At 40.7% G+C, this 20,297-nt stretch overlaps 1 protein-coding gene across 1 annotated transcript in view; it reads left to right on the forward strand.

The window, feature by feature from the left end:
* Window positions 1-20,297, forward strand: part of SYN2 (synapsin II) — a 273,091-nt gene that overhangs the window by 173,695 nt on the left and 79,099 nt on the right. Inside the window, exons 2-4 of the mRNA XM_003762453.4 lie at window positions 5,475-5,532; window positions 7,533-7,624; window positions 14,123-14,279. Coding sequence (XP_003762501.3) covers window positions 5,475-5,532; window positions 7,533-7,624; window positions 14,123-14,279 — 307 coding nt within the window. The remainder of the gene's footprint in view (window positions 1-5,474; window positions 5,533-7,532; window positions 7,625-14,122; window positions 14,280-20,297) is intronic.

Raw genomic sequence — 20,297 nt, forward strand, 5'->3', positions numbered from 1 at the left:
GAGGTGCTATTGAGCCTTCCAATTGGAGATGTCCAATAGACAATTGGTGATGGAGGACTGAAGTTCAGGAGACATTAGGGATAGATAGATATGCACACATACATATATGTCACAATATACAGACGTATATATACATGTATATGTATGAATATATGCTCTCTATATACATATGCATTTTGTAGTAACAATATACAGATTTTTGCTATTGGTCATTGTTCCCTCCATGAGCACACATTCCATTTCCTTATGCAAATATACTTTAGCACACAACTTCATGAATTGTTGTCAGGAAAAAACATACCTGATAGACAGCTTTCTGAGTCCTGAGCCACCACCCCAACCACTATCAATTTAATTTGACTAATAATGTGGATAACTATTTTGTTCATTGCCAGGTCCCATACTCATTCAAAGATTCCCTTGGTTAGTATGTCTGTTCAGAGTTTGTGGTTCAATGACATGCATCAGAAGAGGTGTCAAGGGAACAAGTGTTTGTACACCAATGGCCAAGACCAAAAAAAGACAAAGACAGAGAAACAGAGACAAAGAGACAGAGTGTAGGTGTGTGGGGAGGGGAGGGAGAGACAGAGACAGAAAGAGACAGGCAGAGAGACAGAGACACAGAGAGACTCATAGAGACAGAGACAGGCAGAGAAACGGAGACACAGAGAGAGGGAGGGAGGGAGAAATAAAGGAAGAGAGGGATGGAGAGAAAGACAGAGAGAAAGAGAGGTAGAGTGGGAGGGAGAGAGAGACAAAAGGGGAGGGAGGAAGGAGAGAGACAGAGAGCATGTTCATGCATGCATGCTCTTGAGCAGTTCTAGCAGAGTATTGGGGAATTCTAGAAGAAGTATGGAAATGTAGAAATAAGGATTTATCATCAGGTTGTGGGTTCAAATCTCAGCCCTGCTTCTTTTTTATCTTTATTGCCTTGCACAAATCATTCATCTATAAAATAAGGAAGTTGGGTTGAGGGATTTGTAAGATTTCCCCAGCTCTAAATATAATGGAGCTGAAATTGCTTTGCCCAATACACAGTGCTCCATGAGAGTAAGGTAGACCATGGCAGACATGGCAAATAATGAAATCTCTGGAGTCAGAGAAATGAGCATCTCACCTCATCTATTTGGTGCCCATTTGACTCTGGAATTGACCTTAATCACCTCATTTTGAAAAGAAGCACAAAACTAAACATTTCAATGGAAGACTACATAAATCTTCTCTTATTTCCCTTACAGGGGACCCTTGGGGAAGATGGCAGGCAGAACACCTCTTTTTTTTTTCCCCATGAAGTCACATGTTCTGGAATAGTGTGTTCATTGGTTTCCAGGTCACTCAATGAGAGGCAAATATTTACTCAATGTCAACTCTATGCCCAACATGTAATAGACACTGTGAGATTCAAGAGAACTCACAGTCCCTTTTGCCAAGGCTTAATGGTAGAATTAGATGTACTCACAGTAAATTTATTACCAAGATGGTATCTGATAAAGATCCATAGAGTGTTATAGTTCATCAGTGTTTTGAAAGTTTAGAAGAAGAAGAGAGTCCTATTTGTTAGGATGATCAGAAAGGGTTTTGTGAAAGAACTTGCTTTCATTCATTCAACCAACCATCCATCTGTCCATCCATGCATTCATCTATTCATTCATCCAATAAATCTAATATCTATAGTAAGCAGAGCTCTATACTATGTGCTATAGGAGATTAAATGTTTAAATCACAGATTTATAACCAGAAGACTTAGAAATCAAATTATAAAGACCAAGAGGGTTTAGCTTTTTTATGTCTTGAGCCATTTGGAGAGGTAGGAGCCTCCTCTCAGAAGAATGTCTTAAAATGATAATAAAAAATGTTAAATTTCAGTTCAATTTATATTTTTTCCCCATTAAAATCCAATGACCCTTTGAAATTTATCTGTGGAACTCTTTGGAGATTTGTGAATCCCAGCTGAAGAATCCCTGATCTAGCCCAAACCTCTCATTTTACAGTTTTAAGAAACTGAATTCTGGAGAGATTGAGTGCCTTACTTGAGGTTATAGTGCCAGTAAGAGGCAGAACAGGGATCTGAACTCAGGTCTTGGATTGCAGATCCATTTCTTTTCACCTTTTATCTGAGTTGTTTCCTCCACCAGAATGTGAGTTCTGAAAGCAGAGAGTGTCTTTGCTTTTGTATTTGACTGGTTAGTGTTTTGCTCACACTTAGTCTTACAAAGGAAAAGAAGGGGATCCAGACAAATAATAATACTGCTTGCTATTATGTGCATCAATTGCATTTAAATGCATTAAAGAGGTACAAAAGAAAGGGGGGCACTGCTGACAGAGAGGATCATGGAAGGCTTTTGGAAAGAGGTAACATTGGAGGTAGGTTTTAAAACAAAAATAAGGCTTCAGCAAGGGAAGAAAGGGCATTCCAAGTGGAAGAGTATGGAAGGAGGAAAACACAAAGAACCTTAAAGAAAAAGAAATCCAACTCGGCAATCACATGGAATGAACATAGGACCATGTTAAGACTTCAAAGACAGGCTGGTGTCAGATCATCAAAGGCTTTAAATGCCAAACAAAGAAATTTGGACTTTACTCATTGGGCAACGGGGAGACCCTTACTTATCAGACATAAGTAGCTCCACTGAGCTCCAGCTCTGAGATTCTGTATTATACAGAATATACAAAAGAATGATAAAGTATATCCATACTTAAGGGATGTAGGTCTTGGGCTGGATAGGATCTGGACAGTTTGGAGTGGAGGGAAATGGGGATGGTGGAAGATGGATAAAGTTATGTAGCATGTATAAAGTCATGGGGATGGGAATAAGTGTGCCATTTTCAGAGGATGGCGAAGAGTCTAAGATGCTTGTAGCTGATTGTGGGTGGGAAGAATGAGAGATAAGCATGGGAGTCTAGATTGGGACTAGTTTGTGGAAGGCCATGAATGCCTGGCTAAGGAATCTGGATTTTGTCCCATAGCCTACAGAAGTTTTTGAGAAGGCAAGTGACATGCCAAAAAAGAGTGTTTTAGGAAGATGGTTCTGGCAGGGGTGTGCATGAGTGGTTGGAGCCAGGGAGAGCCTGGAGACAGGAAGACTGGGTAGGAAGTCATTGCAACAATCCAGGACCTGGTGGCAGTAGAAAAGAGAAACATAACAACAACAACAATAATGGTAACTGATATTGGTAGAACATTTTGTTGATTGCAAAGCACTTTACATGTATCATCTCGTTTGAGTCCTATGATGTAGTTATAAGTATTATCACGTCTTTTTGCAGATGAGGAAACTGAGTTTCAGAGAGATTGAGATGCCTATAGTCACACAGACAATAAGTGTCACAGATGGGATTCACACTAAGGTCTTAAAGACTTAAAGTCTAGTTTGTATTCCAGCTGATTATGAAGGTAGAATGGACTTAGAAGTACACTAAATATGGGGATGAGGAAGCTGAAAGACTCCTAGATCCCTCTGTGGTTCTAAATTTGGGAGCTTCTGATTGCTCAGTGATCAGAAAAACCCAGAGAGGGATATCTAGATGGCAAGAGTCTGGAAGGCTTTCTCTTCAATGTTCGATATTAGAACTGATTTTATAATCCTCCTGGGAAGAGTCTAAATGAAGAAGCAATTGAAATTAGGAACTACTTCAAGAATGCCCTGATCCCTTCCATAAGTAAGAATGACAGCTGCCATTTATATACCCCTTTGTTATAAAGCATGTTCTGTACTCATATTCCTTTGATCTTCACAATGAACAAGAAAATCTCAGATGACTTGTGTGCCTTCTCAGTCTTTCTGTTGTTGTTTACTTGCATTTTATTTTCTTCATCATTTTCTTTTCTGGTTTGATTTGATTTTTCTTGTACAGGAAGATAATTGTATAAATATGTATGCATATGTTGGATTTAACATATATTTCTACCATGTTTAACATATGTTGGACTACTTGCCATCTAGGAAGGAGGGTGACAGAAGGGGGAGAATTGGAACACAAGGTTTTGCAAGGGCTAATGTTGCAGAATTATCTATGCATATGTTTGGGGGGTTTTTTGGTCTTTTTTATTAAAGCTTTTTATTGACAAAACATATGCATGGGTAATCTTTCCAACATTGACTCTTGCATAACCTTTTGTTCCAAATTTTCTCCTCCTTTCCTTCACTCCTTCCCTAGCTGGCAGGTTGTCCAATACATGTTAAATATATTGAAATACATGTTAGATCCTATATACGTGTACATATTTATACAGTTATCTTGTTGCACAAGAAAAATCAGATCAAGAAGGAAGAAAAAGAAAAACTGACAAAGAAAGCAAAACGCAAGCAAATAACAACAGAAAGAGTGAGAAAGCTATGTTGTGATCCACACTTTGTTCCCACGGTATTCTCTTTGGGTGTAGATGGCTCTCTTCATCACTGAACAAGTGGCACTGGTTTGAATCATCTCAATATTGAAGAGAGCCAGGTCCCTCAGAATTGATTATAGTATAGTCTTGTTGTTTCTATGTATAACAATCTCCTGGTCCTGCTCATTTCACTCAGCATCAGTTCATGTAAGTCTCTCTAGGCCTTTCTGAAATTATCCTACTGGTCGTTTCTTACAGAACAATAATGTTCCATAATATTCATATACCACAATTAATTCAGCCATTCTCCCATTGATGGGCATCCACTCAGTTTCCAGTTTCTGGCCACTACAAACAGGGCTGCCACAAACATTCTTGCACATAAAAGTCCCTTTTCCTCCTTTAAGATCTCTTTGGGATATAAGCCCAGTAGTAACACTGCTAAGTGTCAAAGGGCATGAACAGTTTGATAACTTTTTGAGCATAGCTCCAAACTTATGCATGTTTTGAAAAATAAAAAGTTTTAATTTAAAAAAAAAAAAGGAAACTACCATCAACAGCAAAAAAAAAAAAAAAGAATGTTGGAAACTGTCATATGTATTTGGAAAAAGTAAAATACTATTGAAAAATTAATAATTGATTGATTTTTAAAAAGAAAGGAAAGAAACAAGCACACACATACAGAATGTTGATCTTACAGTTCCACCTTTGATATTTATTAGTCATATGACCTTAAGCAAGTCACTCAACTAAATCTCAGCTTTTTTTTTTTACCTATAAAGTGGTCTAATGATTTCATTGTAGACTTTACTAGACTGTTATAAGGAAAGTATTTTGAAAAACTTAAGGAAGCACTAACGACTTATTATATTTCATTTGAGCCTGTACTCTTTATGACTTACAGAACAAGTATATTATTATCATTTATAGATGATAAAACATAAACCTCATGAGGTGGTCTACCCAAGATCACACAGTAAATTAGTGATGAAGCAAGAAATGGGACGTAGATCCTCTGACTCCAGGTCCTGTGTATTTGCTGTTTTTCCTCACCATTCCCTCAGTTAACTAGCTACTGAACTCATTTGCGCTCTGGCTACAAACTCATTCACATTTGTTTTGTCTTTGTTTTTTGTTTTTGCAGGGCCAAGTGTTTTCGGGGCAAAAAGGTCTGTGGAGATTACGACATCAAAGTGGAACAGGTAACTAAGCCAGATCTGGTTGAGGTAGGGTTGCCAACTGGCCAAGGTTTTATCCCAGAAGCAAATTGTTTCTTCCTGATGGATCATGTTATGGAGTGTGTGTGTGTGTGTGTGTGTGTGTGTGTGTCCACTATTTTGAGAAGTGTAGTTGGGCTATATTATCATTTTTCCTTCCTGAAATCTCAGCCTTTTGGCACCGATATAGAATTGATTGCAGGGACATACGGGTCACCAATCCAGGGTAGTGAACAGGTGACCTCCTGGTATTATGTCCTCTCTCCCTTCCATTATGGGATTATTTATTCATTCAGTTGAAAACTTATTAATAGACACTGATTTCTTCAGCCTTAATGACTTCTCTTAGTATATAGTATTTTTAGGACTGTCCTAGAGAGGCCAGGACATTGGTACCCCAGATACTCTCCTGTTCCCTATCCGGGAAAAGCCTCAGTGGAATGAGAACTCATTCATGGAAGATCAGCCCTCCTTTATAAGTTTGTGGTTTGCAAATCTAACACGTGAGACTATTTCTTTATTTACATTGCCACCAAATGGCTGGCTGTGATGTCTGAGCTGTGGTCATGTGGTTCCAGAGACTCTAGTTTCCCTATGTGTGGTTAGCTGAGAGATTCCCTATGGTTTTATTGCCACCATCATTATTAGTGCTCTTGTGGTACCCCAACAAGAGGAACAACTAGCCATAGGACAGAGTAGAAGATAACACGGCATAAGGGGAAAATGTCCATTGGATTTGAAGTAAGATGATCAAAGTTTGAAATCTTACTTATTAGCCATGTGACCTCCCAGGGGAATAATTTTACCTCTCCAAATCTCAATTTCTTCATTTGCAAAATGGGAGAGGGAGAAAATAATCTCATGTTTTACTGGCCTATGGGTTGTTTTAAAGAAAGTGCTCTAGAAATAGGACTCACTTTTCTGGGGGAAGGGACAAGGAGATTCTAGGGGCTGAAATGGGGGAAGAGATTTCCCCCCCTTTTTTAGATTCTCCATAATTTCTGTCTTAACAACCAGGGTGAGTTTGGCATCTTAAAATATGCCATCTGTAGATTGTCATCTGTAGATTAGATTATCTCACAATCTCTAGTCTCTCACAAACTTAGTCTATTATTGGCAACTGAACCCAAGGAAGTTATTCGTTCTTTTTGACTCAGCTATGTATACCAAAGCTTGCACTTGAGAAATTTCTAAAGTAAAGATTAATAATGATTCCTGTCTGTTTCTCCCAATGGAGGTAACTTGGTCTATGTGCTAGTATAGCTACTTGCCATGAACACTGGAAATGGGATAGCCTCTATTTCAACAGCCATGAGAAATGCATCTGGTGCAAAATACTCACAGGAGTTTATGAACATAAAACATTCGAAGAACCTATTAGTTTCCCCCATGAAAGGACTTTGGGGGTCATTTGATCCAGTCCTCCCTTTTCACTTGATTCCTGTATTATCTGAATGACTCATTGCAATTGTAGGGTAGTCAAGATCTAGATTTCTTGCTCTCCATGACATGACTTCACACCTCCAGCTTCAGGCTGTTCCTCCATTGGTGGTCCTCTTTCTTCTCTAAGGTGGATGAAGCTAAATCCTTATGACTTTAACAATTATAATTCTTCAACATGTGGTTTGTACCATAATTTACAAAACACTTTCACTTAATCTTATTGAATCCTCACAAAAGCCCAAGGGCTATTGAAATAGGCTTGGTTAGATTTATCTCCTTTTTATAAAATTTGAAATTGAAGCTTAAATATGAAGTGACCTGCTCAAGTTTACTTGGCTGATAAGTGGTCCAAGTGGGAGATTAACTCAGTTCTCTTGATTCTAACAGTGTCATCACTGTCCCATGCTAACAATTAAGGAATATTTTAAAGTGATAGAAGCCGACGTAGAAAAATCTGGCTTCCAACTCGGTATTCCCATCCCACTGGGAACTTGTCCTGGACAGGACTATGGTCTTATTATTCCCCTCTCTTGTTTTTGCAGGCAGAATTTTCAGAGCTCAACCTGGTGGCCCATGCTGATGGAACCTATGCTGTGGACATGCAGGTCTTCCGAAATGGCACAAAGGTTGTCAGGTGAGTGTCTGTCTCAAGGTCAAGGATCACTCTGACTCTTAGTACTTTTATCCTGGTCTGTGTCTGAGGCACCAGAGGGCAGATTTCTCACTGACCTCAGAGGCCCTAGGAGCGGGACTTGGGTGGTACTTGATTATATATAGAGATTCTGTGCTCGTTTCTGTCAAAGGATATGGAGAGAGAAGAAGACACCATCCTTATTGTAGGTGCAATGGGAGAGAGGAAAATCCTATATACACATGACACTATTTCCCCTTTTCAAAGGGATCTTTGTTTAATGGGAAAGGAATGATCATCTTTGTAGATATCCTTGGATGAGAGGGAAAACAGTTCTAATTCTTAGAGAGTCAGTCAACAGGGTTAATTCAGTCAGACATTGTGGTAAGCACTGAGATACAAAGAAAGGTTAAGAGTCTTTAGTACGATGAGAGAGGTAGAATTTTACAACCTACACAGACTCTCAAAATCAGTCAATCAGTGAGTCAGACAACTGGTGTTTATTAAGTGCCTACTGTGTGCTAGACACTGGGGTAAAGCTTGGGAATATAAAGAAAAGCAAAAGGCGGTCCCTAACCTCAAGGACCTCTCATTCTGGTGGTGAAACAACATGCAAATAACTACACAGAAAGAAGCTCTCTATAGGATAAATTGGGGATCTTCTCAGAGGGAAGGCACTAAGATGAAGGAGGCCTAGAAAAGGCTTCTTGGAGAAGGTGGGACTTTAGCTGAGACTTAAAGGAAGTCAGGGAAAGGCAGGAGTTGGAAATAAAGAGGGAGAACTTTCTAGGCTTGAGGGCAGCCAGTGAAAAGTCTGAGAGTCAGAAGATTCAAGGTCTTATAGAAGGAACAGAAAGCAGGTAGGTATCACTGGATTGCAGGGTACATGGAGGGGACGCAAGTAGGTTGTAACTGAAAAAGTAGGAAGGCATCAAAGGAAATCTCCCTCCTTTTAGGAGAGGGAGAGGGAGAGGGAGAGAGAACAGAGAGAAGGAGAGCAAGAGGAAGAGAGAGAGGTGCTCTGATAGATAATGGGATACAAAGGCAAAAAAACTATGCCCTTGAAATGTTCTCTTTTATAAAAAGAAAGCTCTATCCATAGTGCGGTAGAAAGACAAGGGAGGAGAAGGAAAGTGACTTTCTCTCAAGTCAATCAATTGGGGGTGGGTGGGTGGGTGGAGATCAATCAGGAAGTATATACTGGCCTGAGCCTAACCCTAGTCTAGGAAGCTTAAATTCTAGTTGGGGAAACAACTAGTTGGTCCAGTAGTAGATGAAGACTCATCCTCAGACACTGACTACCCTGCTTGCCTCAATTTCCTCAACTATAAAATAAGCTGGAGAAGGAAATGCCCAACCATCCCAGGATCTCGGCCAAGAAAACTTCCGATGGATTTATAGAAAAGTGACAACAACTGAAAAAATGGTTCAACAACAGCAACAGATTGCAAAGATGCTTTATAATAATTAACAGGCAGTAGAGATTAAGAATCGTGTCAGTAAGTGCACTAGAAGAGCCCCAGGAGTCTGTCTTTGGTTTGGACCTTTCCACATTTCTGTTGATGGATTGGATAAAAGCATAGGTGATATACTTGTCAGATTTCCAGGTGACATAAAACCAGGATAGATAGCTAACACTTTGGGCTCTTGGGATTCAAAAAGAACTTTTGCCAGCTGGAACTGGTGAGCCAAATCCAATGCATTAAAATTACTGCATTACTACCACCACTATTACCACAACAACTACTACTACTATTATTACTACTACTATCACCACACCACTATTACTACTATTACTATCACCACTGCCACTACTATTGCCACCACCACTACTACTAATGCTACATTACCATTACTATTATTACTACAATAATAAAAGTAAATAATAATTTATGTTTTCAGGTTTGCAAAGTACTTTACAAATAGTATCTCAATTAATTATCTCAACAACCCAAGAGGGTAGTTGCTATTGCTATCCCAGTTTTTGAAATGGAGAAACTCAGGCTAAAAAAGAGTAAGAAACTTTTGGAAGGATCACACAACTAGAAATTATCTGAGGCGGAATTTGAATTCAGGTCTCACATATGTACCAATCTTAATTCTATCTATCAGGCCAGCTTCTAGGTTGCCCTTCTATTTGTTAGACCAATGCCTTCTTCTTGGAACTTTCTTTGCGTTTACTTAAAAGGATATATGTGATTTCCCTCTAATAGAATTAAAATTCATTGAGTTCGGAGATTATTTGGGTCTTGTCTAGTTCCAAGCATAGTGCCTAGCATATAATAGGAATTTAATAAATGTTTGTTGAATTGATTAGAATTGGACGGCAGGACCTAGGTTGGGCCTTGAAGAATAAATATGCAAATTGGGGTGGACAGAGAGGATTGGTGTGAGGAAGGGAAGAAATGTCCTGAACAATGCAGGTAAGGAAGGTTTGTGGAGGAAGGTGAGCGCACTAGCTTGAGTGGAGAAGGAGCTACATATTGGGAAGCTGCAGGCAAAGGGAATGAGTTCTTTATTATAGCAGAGAAAAATTTAGGATGAGAAAGTTTTTGAACATTTGGTTGGTTTCTATTATGCAAATCCAGCCCAAATCCCAAAATACCTTTAGGTTCCCAGGTGTCAGCCACTCCACAGGTTTATGAGGATCAGAATATTTCTAAACTTAGTGTAAGGCCTTAGTGAACTCTGAGGTTCCTTCAAGTTCTTGGAGTCTGTGATTCTATATACCAGGAGCACTTTAAGGCTCCTGGACAGAAAACTTGACAGGATCAAAGCCATTGAGGGTGACTGTAAAGAAGGAAAAAGAAAAGTGGACTATGGGAAGGACAGGAAAAGACATTAGAAATCTTGGATTTAAGTCCCAGTTTCTTTACTTACTAGCAATTTGACTGTGGGTCTAACCTCTCTGGGCCTCAGTTTATTCATCTGTAAAAGGAAGGGATTGGATTAAATGTCCCTTCTTGACACAAAACTATGATTCTAAGGTATATTCACACAATGGATATTCTTAGGTGAGAAACCAAAGGGAATTTTGGGATCATTCAGTGTGACTCCCTCATTTTTACAAATAAGGTAACTGAAGCCCCAGGAGATTCTTTGCCCAAGATTATCCAGTAGTTAGTACCAGTGGTGGGATTTGAATCCAGGTCCTCCAGCTCAGAACCCAACATGCTTTACACTACTTACTTTACACCTGGGGAAGAAATGTTTCTTTTTGTGAAATATGGCCCCTTTTGGAGACCAGAACCATGGAGTAAGAGGACTAGGCCCTGGGGGACAGCAGCTGGAAGCAGGGATGCTTTCCTGGACCAATTTGAACCAGACATTAGCTGCCAGGCGGAGAACGTTCTGTCCTCTCTGCTTCCTGCTGTTGTTGCTCAACCTCATGAGCTGCATGAAAAATATTTGTTCTTCTCCCCACCTTCTGATTTGGGGTAAGCCACTAGGAAGGAGAACATTGGGAAACCAGCGAGCGCCTTTCATCAGGCTGCCCAGACCTTTGGCTCAGGAAGCTGGGGCTGGCCCAAGTGTTGCCCGGCTATTTTCAGGAGAAGTTGGAATCCTTAAAGATTGAGTTTGAGGACGAGGGCTTGCCCACAGGCAGAAGGGGGAGTCATCCCAGTTTATCTTCACCTTCCTTTACTGAGCCTTTCTCCTCCTCCCCCAAATCTTCACAACCAGGTGTTTTTCAGCATCTGTGAAAGTCAACTCATTTATAATAAATAGTTTAGAAGTATCCCTCTGAAAGTCCCATCTACTCCTAAGTATTATCTTCTTCACGAAGACTTTCTGGACTACTTTAGTCCAAAGTGATTTCTTACACCTCTGAACTTGGATTATCTTTATTGTTCTTCTGGCTTTACATGACCTTCATTTTCCAACATATTATTCTCTCTTCCCTCCCACCCCCAAGAGAGTGCCATTCTTTATTATAAAGTTTTTTTTAAAGACAAAGACAGAGAATCAGAGAAGGAGGACAAGGGAGAGATAGAAACAGAGAGAGAGAGAGAGAGAGAGAGAGAGAGAGAGAGAGAGAGAGAGAAAACAGAAACAGAAGGAGGGAGGGGAAGAGAGAGACAGACAGAGACAGAAGCAGAACATACATATACACATATACTCAGAGAAAAACAGAGACAGAGACAAGAGAGAGAGAGAAGGAGGGAGGGGAAGAAAAAGAGAGAGAGACTGATAGATAATGAGAGAGAGAGAAAGAGAGAGAGAGAGAGAGATCAATTCAGCAAAACTAAACCACACACATCAATCAAGCCTGACAGTATATAACAGTGTTTCATAGCCATAACATCTCTCCCCACAATCTCTGCAAAAAAAAAAAAAAAAAAAAAAAAAATTAAAGAACTTTGCCATTTCTTGCCATTTACATCACTGCAGTAAAATCTTGTTTACTTTTCTCAGGATTAGTTGATCTTTTCTGATGTTTCTCTAATTCTTCAGATTCATTGCTTCTCATGGCACATTTCCAACACTTTTGTCTGTGGATACATATTTTAAACCATTCATTTAATTACTAAATATATAACTTTGTATTAAAGGGTGTGTGTGTGTGTGTTGCCTCTCTGATGGGATTCTAAGTGTTATAAACTAAATCTGTCCTACGACCTTACCTTGCTCATAGGATGGTGGAAAGTTCTGTGAGCCTTGTGAGCTATTTGGACTTTTTCTATCTCTGAAACGGGTACAATCATACCCTTAACTTCCCCAACTCCTTAGAGTTGCTGGGAGGATCAAAGTGGACAATGCACATTATAATTATAATTATTGTGGGCTAGGACACTGGACCTATGACTTCAATGGTGTAGTCTTAGTGAAGAATAGAGACAGTTATATGGCACAGTGGCCTGGAATTGGAAAAACCTGAGTTCAAATCCAGCCTCAGACACTTACTATTTATATGACCATGAGAAGTGACTTAGCCTTTCTTGGCCCCAATTTCCCCAACTGTAAAATTGGGACAATAACAGCACTTACTTCTCAGAGTTTTTGTGAGGATAAAACAAGGCAATATTTGTAAAGTGTTTAACACAGCATCTAAGGCATATAGAAGGCACTTATTAATGCTTATTTCCTTCTTTCCTTCCTACAAATGCCGATCAGGACCTATTGCATTAAAACTATTTGGCAGGCAGCTGGTGATGTGGGATTGGAGTTTGGGCAAAAATTAGGGTCAGATAGGAAGTTTGGAGTTATCCATATCGAGTTGATCATTGGACACTTGGAGGTTGATTGGGCCACTAAGAGAGAATATGGAAAGAGAGTCCAAGACAGAGTGTTGTGGAGGGGAGAGAACTGATGAATTGGAAAATAAGACTAAAATAAATTCTTCAAAAAGACAGACAGAGAGCAGTGTCATGAAGATTAGGGGGGAGACCATATGCAGAAGGAAAGAGTAGTTCAAGATGTCAAGAAATTATGATATGACCAAGATGATGACTGTTAGAGTTAGCAGTTAAAAGATTTCTGGTACTCAGTAAAGATTTGCTGAATTTCTTAGCCAGAGGAGGACGTTAGGCAATGAACCTTTTCAAGAAGTACAACAGTGGAATGAGTTACTGTGGGAGGTGATACTTTCCCCCTCATTGGAGATCTTCAAACAGAAGAGGGACGACTGGCCACTTGGAGGGAGTGATGTGGAAATGAATATATGTTGGAGCATTGGTTGGATTAGACAGATGGCTGCTGAGCACCATCCCAGGACTTCAGTTCTGTGATTCTGTCTTGCAGAGTAGTATTTAATATATTAGATTTACAAGTGGAAGGAATATTGGAGATCATCTGGTCCAGGGGTTCTTGACCTTTCATGTGTCATGTATCTCCCTCTGACAGCAGTTTGGTGAAGACCCTCAATTCCTTCTCAGACTAATGTTTTTAAGTCTAGAAAATAAAATACATGGGACTCAAAGGAAACCAATTATACTGAAATAAAGCTATTGACATTTAAGAAAATTCACAGAAGACAGGTTAAGAGATGATGATCTAGTTGGACCCCTTCATTTTACAGAGGGGGAAACTGAGATATCAAAAAGGGAAAATGACCTGTTTCAAAGCCAAAAACTGAGGCATAAGCCTAGATATTTAGCTCCAAATTCTATGCTTCTCCTTCTGCACCAGTGATATAAATTTCATTGTTATTTAATTGTTTATTTTTGCTGAAGTAATTGGGGTTAAGTGACTTGCCCAAGGTCACACAGCCAGGGAGTGTTAAGTGTTTGAGGCTGGGTTTTCACTCAGGTCCTCCTGACTCCATCTCACCATCTAGCCGTCCCAAGCTGGGAATCTGCTAAGTGATTTGCCCAGGGTCACACGGCTAGTAACTGTCTGAGGCTGGATTTTAACTTAGGAAGATGAATCCTCTTGATTCCAAGACCAGTGCTCTGAGCACCATGGCTCCACCTGACCTCCTGGGGATATGATAAGATTCATTCAGCTCACAATAGAAGGAAGATGGCGGAATAACAGTCCTGCATTTATTTTTCTTTTCAGATCCTTCCGGCCCGACTTTGTGCTCGTCCGACAGCACTCCTTCGGCATGGCGGAGAATGAAGACTACCGGAACCTGATCATCGGCATGCAATACGCTGGCATCCCCAGCGTCAACTCCTTTGATTCCATCTACAACTTCTGTGACAAGCCCTGGGTGGTGAGTGAGCTGAGGGCTGGGGCGGGGGGGGGGCTTTCCTTTGGCCCTTGGGGTCGGGTCTCTCCTGGACCCTGGGAAGGGACCCCGGTCAGGGAGGATGCCAGGGACCTGTGCCCTCCCGTCTGCATCCGCCCCGTGGCCAGCAGGGGTCTGAGAGGGGCCCAGCATTCGCAGCCCACATTGTGAGGAGGTGGGAGCAGAGCAGGCAGAGGGGAACAATCACGAGGCACCTGTGTGTGTGTGACCATGTGGGCATGTCTGTGCATGTGTGTGCCATACAGACAACCCTGGCACCCAGGATGTTCTCGAAGATTATTTCCAAACAATGCATCCATTATTTAAGGACGACCTGAAGGGCATGTAACAGCTGTCATCCGTCACAGGAGGCCAGAGGGGCAGCAAAAATGTACGCCATATGTCACAACTCGTGGTGTGTGCTGAAACACGGTCCAGCTGTTGGATGGGCGTTTCATGAGAACAGCAAGAGCTGAGGGGGACAGCTTAAGTCATGTTGGGCAATTCCACAGAATCCCTGCTAGTGTGTATGGATGGAGGATGTCAGTATGGTTCCTTTGGGTATACACACATACACAGAATTTACAGAGACCTTAGCAAGCCCCTGGTTTATCACTCAGTTGAAAGAATGCTAAATTTGTAAATCTGTGACTGGAGTTCACATCCCCACTTCTCTAGCTGGGCAGTACAGGGAATAAAGTGCTGGTCCGAAGTCAGGAACACCCAGATTCAAATCCATCTTCAGACGCTCACTAGCCATGTGATCGTGAGCAAGTCATCTGCCTCAGTTTTCTCAACTACAAAAGGGGGATAATAACAGCACTTCCATCACAAAGTTGTGTGAGGATAGAATCAGGCACTTATAAAGCACCAGCAGAGTTCCTGGCACAGAGTAGGTGCTTTATAAATGGTCATTCCCTTCTTCTCCCCACTTACCACCTTGTGCCAACTTGGGCAGATCATTTCACTTTTGCATCTTCCTCATCTGTAGAATGAAAGGACTGCGCTAGATGGCCTATAAGATCCCTTCCTGGATCTATAATTTTCTGAGCCAATCCCTTGATTTCACTCATTAAAATCAGAGAACTGGGAAAGTAAAGCTCTTTGCCCAATGTCACATCAACTGGCAGGAAGGAAGTGGGCACTCCAGCCCTGGTGTCTTGTCTCTCCATTCACGGAGCTCCTCCCTGATCCCACAACACTGACTCGGAAAGTATGTCTGTGCATGGGAATCTCCAAGAACTACAAAGGGTAGGAGGAGGGGGGATGGGGAAGAGAATGTGTTAAGGAAATGTAGGGATTGAGGAAAATGAGGGGAGTATGGGGCAGCACATCTAACTTGTCCGGTTTTTCACTGACCTCAGATGGATCAGTCCTGGTCAGTAAAGGAAGAGAGCTACTCTGGTCATGAGACAGGGATAAAGATGTGCCAGAATCCATTCCCAAAGAACAAAAAAGCAGGAGCACCCACAGCTTACAGGATCAAATTTGAGCTTCTTCTGTGGGCATTCGAGGCATTCACCGATGTGCTCCCCAGCCAACCTCCTTTTTGTCCCCTCCTGTTTCATCAACCAGCCAATCAACAAGCAATTTATTAAACATCCATCTCTCTCTCTCTCTTTCTCTCTGTCTCTCTCTGTGTGTCTCTCTCTCTTTCTCACAGCTAGGCAATATTAAGTGTCTGGGAGCAGATTTGAACTCGGGTCCTCCTGACTTCAGGGCTAGTGCTCTACACATTGTGCCACCTATCTAGCCCTCTAGTCTTTATCTCTATGTAGCAAACATTGTGCTGAGGAACTGAGAGTACAAAAACACAAATGAAATTCTTCTTGCTTTCAAAGTTACATTCAACAGGGAGAGATAACATGGATACATGGATGGATGTACCAAAAAACAGGGATGTGCTAGTGTTGAGGTTGAGAAAGGGGACCCCAAAAGTTTGGGGGTCACAGACCGGTGTTGTGAGGTGTCTCAGGAGAATCTGCAGGCTTGAACCCATTTCCTTAGCTAAGGGGCAAAGTTTATTGTAATTGTAAGGCTATTACAAGCAGACTGAATTCTAAGAAAAATCAGCAGAGAAACAGAAGCAAGGAGACACATTTATCCAGCTTTCTATCCTTGCCATGCTAATTCTAGGGCTCAGGAGTCTCCGTGATTTGGTTATCCCTGAATAGATGAAGTTTGGTCCAGGGGACTATCCTGAGGCTTCAGCTGTCTGACAGTCAGCAATGAATTGAGTCTATTCAAAATCAGAAAGACTGTTGTTAGATTGAGAGTATGGGAAGTCCCTGAGGCAGATTCCGAAGCCAGAAGATTTAGGATTACTGACTTATTGTTGGAACAGAAGCCCCTTCTAAAATCAGGGGACCACAAAATCATATCTCAGCACTAGAGCCAGCCTAAACCAGACCGTGAGAACTGGTTGCCAAATCTTCACTGTAAGCATTTACCTTTAAAATCAGCCAATGCTACAAAGCAGGGCTTGATTTATTGTTTTTGTTGTGCAGTCTTTAGAAAGTGATGGAGAAAATAATAGTATGGATCACCTATATTTTTTTCAGTGAGTTGGTTATGAAATATTTACCAGCACCATCCCTAAAGGTAGATACAAGGTCATTTGGGAGAAAGGCACTAGAAGGTAGATAAATCAAGAAAGATCTCATGGAAGAGGTGGCATTTTAGCTGAGTTTTAAAGGAAAATTGGGATCCTAAGAGGTAGCTGAAAGGAGAGAGGGAATTTTAGGCATATGGGAGCAACCATTTAATTGACTGTGCCAAATCTAGAAATGCAATATAGTGTATGAGGAATAGTTTGGCTGGACCAAAGAATATTTGATAAAGAGAAATATGTATAATAGGAAATATTTAGGAAAATAGGGAAATACATCTATTAGGGGATAACAGAGAAATATGTATAATAGTTCATTACAGCTAAGTTGTCAAGGCCTTAAATGCAAAACAGAAGAATTCTCAGAGATAATAGGAAGCCATTGAAGTTTATTGAGCAGAGGAATAAAATAGTCTAGAATGATCTCTGCTCTAGGATGACTATTTTGGCAGCTTTGTGGAAGAGAGATTGGAAAAAAGAAAGGCAGGAAGACCAATTAGGAGGCTCATGGGTTTGGATTTCAAGAGCTACATGTAGTAAAGGAAGAATTATTAATTATTGGTCATTGAGTGGATATGTGGATTGAGAGAGAGGGAAAAGTTAAAGATGAATCCATGCTTGAGAGCCTGGAAGGATGATGGTGTTCTTGACTGAGACAGAGAATTTCAAAAGAGGCCTGGGTTTATAGAAAAAGATAATGAGTTCTATGGTGGACATATGAGTTCCTTGTAACCCCCTACAATGCGTAGGGCAGGGATGGGCACCCAGCAGACACTTTGTAAATATTTGCCGGATTGAATTTTAAAAACATGGGTGACTAAGAGGCTCCTTCAGTCCAGACATGGCCCGAGGCCAGCCTCAGCCAGACAGAAACCGTCCAGCATCCAAGATACTGCTTCCCACCCTTCTTGGGAAGTGGGAGATGGAGCTGGTTTTTCATGCCTGTGGCTTTAGAAGAAAATCTTTAACTCTCTTCCCTGCTCAGGCTTGGCTTCCCTCCCTCTTCCTGGTTCTTGGTGGGTTCTATTCAAACACTAGCTTCCTGGTACAAGAAGCAGAGGTGTATTTTAGGTGATGGCTGCAGCCCTGGCGGGTCTGGTAGTGGCCCAGTGTTAGACCTAATGAAGCTCCTCCTGGGTCACACAACCAAATCACAGGCAGGGTCATTCTTTATCTGAGGGTAGAATATTCAGCTTCTTGAAGGTCTGTTTAGGTGGTCTGAGGGTCAGCATTTGTATAATCTGCACTTTTGATTCTGTCTACAGAAGACAAGGAAGTTGGGAGGGATGATTGATGGCTTTGGATGACAGGGTCAAGGATCCAAAAATCTTGCTACCCTAGAACATTGGGCTAAATCTAAGAAGATAAAATTTAATAAGGATAAATCATGAAATCATAGATTTAGAACAAGAAAGGGTCTTAGAAGTCATTCTATTCAATCTCCGCATTTTACATTTTTTGGAAATTGAGGTGAAGAGAGAGAGAAACATAGATAACAAGTGGAATAGTCAGAATTTGAGCCCAATTCCTCTAGCTCCAAATTTAGCACCTTCTCTGCTCTAATATGCTGCATTTAAACCTTGAGGAGTGTGGAACATCCAAAGGAAAGGAAACAGATGACGAACCCTAAGGTAATCATGGAAACAAAAGACTTAGAAATACTTAGTCAAAGTGAGGGAGAGATATGCTCTCTCTCTCCCTCTCTCTGATTATTTGAGTCTGTTTCATGTCTTGTCTCCCTCTTAAGAGGAAACTTTGTGAAAGCTGGGATTGTCCTACTTTCTGTTCCTATTCCCAGTTCTTAGTGTGATACTTTTCAACCAGAAAGTGATTAATGCATAACTTTCCATTCTTTCATGGAAAAGGGATTAGGCTTGTTCAGCTTGATCCCAGAAGGCTCAAGTGAGACCAGTGGGTGAAAGCTAGAAGCAGCAAATTTGAGCTTGATGCAAGGATTTTATCAGGAGAAAAAATATAACAAAAGTTAACATTTGTATACCATTTTAAGGTTTGCAAAATGTTTTATAACTATTGTGTCATTTGATCCTCACTAGAATACTGTTATCCCACATTATAGATGATGAACTTAAGACAGAGAGAATTTAGGTGATAGTATCTAAGGCAGGATTAGAACTCAGGTCTCTATTCTCTGAATCCCATAGATAAAACATGGATCAGGTATGCCATGAGAGTGACTGAGGAACAGCTGAGGGCTCCATTGCATCCACGGAGCAACAATGTCCCCCAAATTTTGCACAGATCCTCTTTGGGAAATCCTTGAGCAGACACAGACAAAAGGCATAGAGAATGGGCAGCCATGGAGTATTGCAATCTTTTCACTGGTCCAGTGTTCTTAAAAGATTTATATCCTTGTGGGTATATATGCAATTTAATAGATTGCAACCCTTCAGTGACTCCTTTTTTTGAAGATTTCTCCACCTTCCTGCCAACCTGCTCTCTGCTCTCCTAAGGCTTAACCCACAAGCCTCTAGTTTGACTTGAGCCAAGACCCTGTTTTAGGCAGATGTGTCCCCCTGCAGCTTATGCTCCACTCAATGAGTGAATTTACAAAAACACTGTACTAGGCACATAAGACAAACGGACAAAAATAAATCACTCCTGCCCTCAAGGAGCTTAAATTCTATTAGGGGAAAACATGTCCCCATCTAAAGTAAACAAATGAGATGCAATAAATACAAAGTAATTTTAGCAGAAGGTACCAGTATCTAGCAGGATGAGAAAGGGGCTCATACAAGAGACTACATCTGGGCAGAGCCTTGAAGGAAACTTGTGATTGGTAGAGGTAAACGAGTGCATTCCTGTACAAAAATATAGAGCCTGGAAATGGAAACTAGCTCAGGAGGAATAGCAAGAAAGCTATTTTGATTGGAATCAGCCGATCGCAGGCTTTAAATGACAAACAAAGGGGATTCAATCTGGTTTGAGAGGTAATGGGGAGCCATGGGAGGTTCTTGTCACCAGAGGGGAGTGATACCAGTATTGTCCCAAATAATTCCATTGAGGAATCATAGTGTGACTCTAATGGAAGGGTGAGGCTTAAAGTAAAAGTTTCATATAGAGTTTTGTTGCTTTGTGGTCCCAGAGCTGGCTTACTAAAGACTTCAATCCTCTGTGATTTGGTAAACCAATTTCCAGAGTGGTTGTGAATGAATGAATGAATGAATAATATTTATTAAATATTAATATATCAAATATATTAATATATTATATATAATATATTAATATATATAATATATATATAATATATTAATATATTAAAATGTGCTGCTTATCTGGATAAGTCCTGAGATTTCACTTGATAAAAGCCAAAGAATTCCTGCCCTAAAGGAATTTATATTCAAGGATTTTGGGGGGGTATTATATATAAGGAAGTG

This window comes from Sarcophilus harrisii, chromosome 1 (assembly GCF_902635505.1).
Source record: "Sarcophilus harrisii chromosome 1, mSarHar1.11, whole genome shotgun sequence".
NCBI classification, from domain to species: Eukaryota; Metazoa; Chordata; class Mammalia; order Dasyuromorphia; family Dasyuridae; genus Sarcophilus; species Sarcophilus harrisii.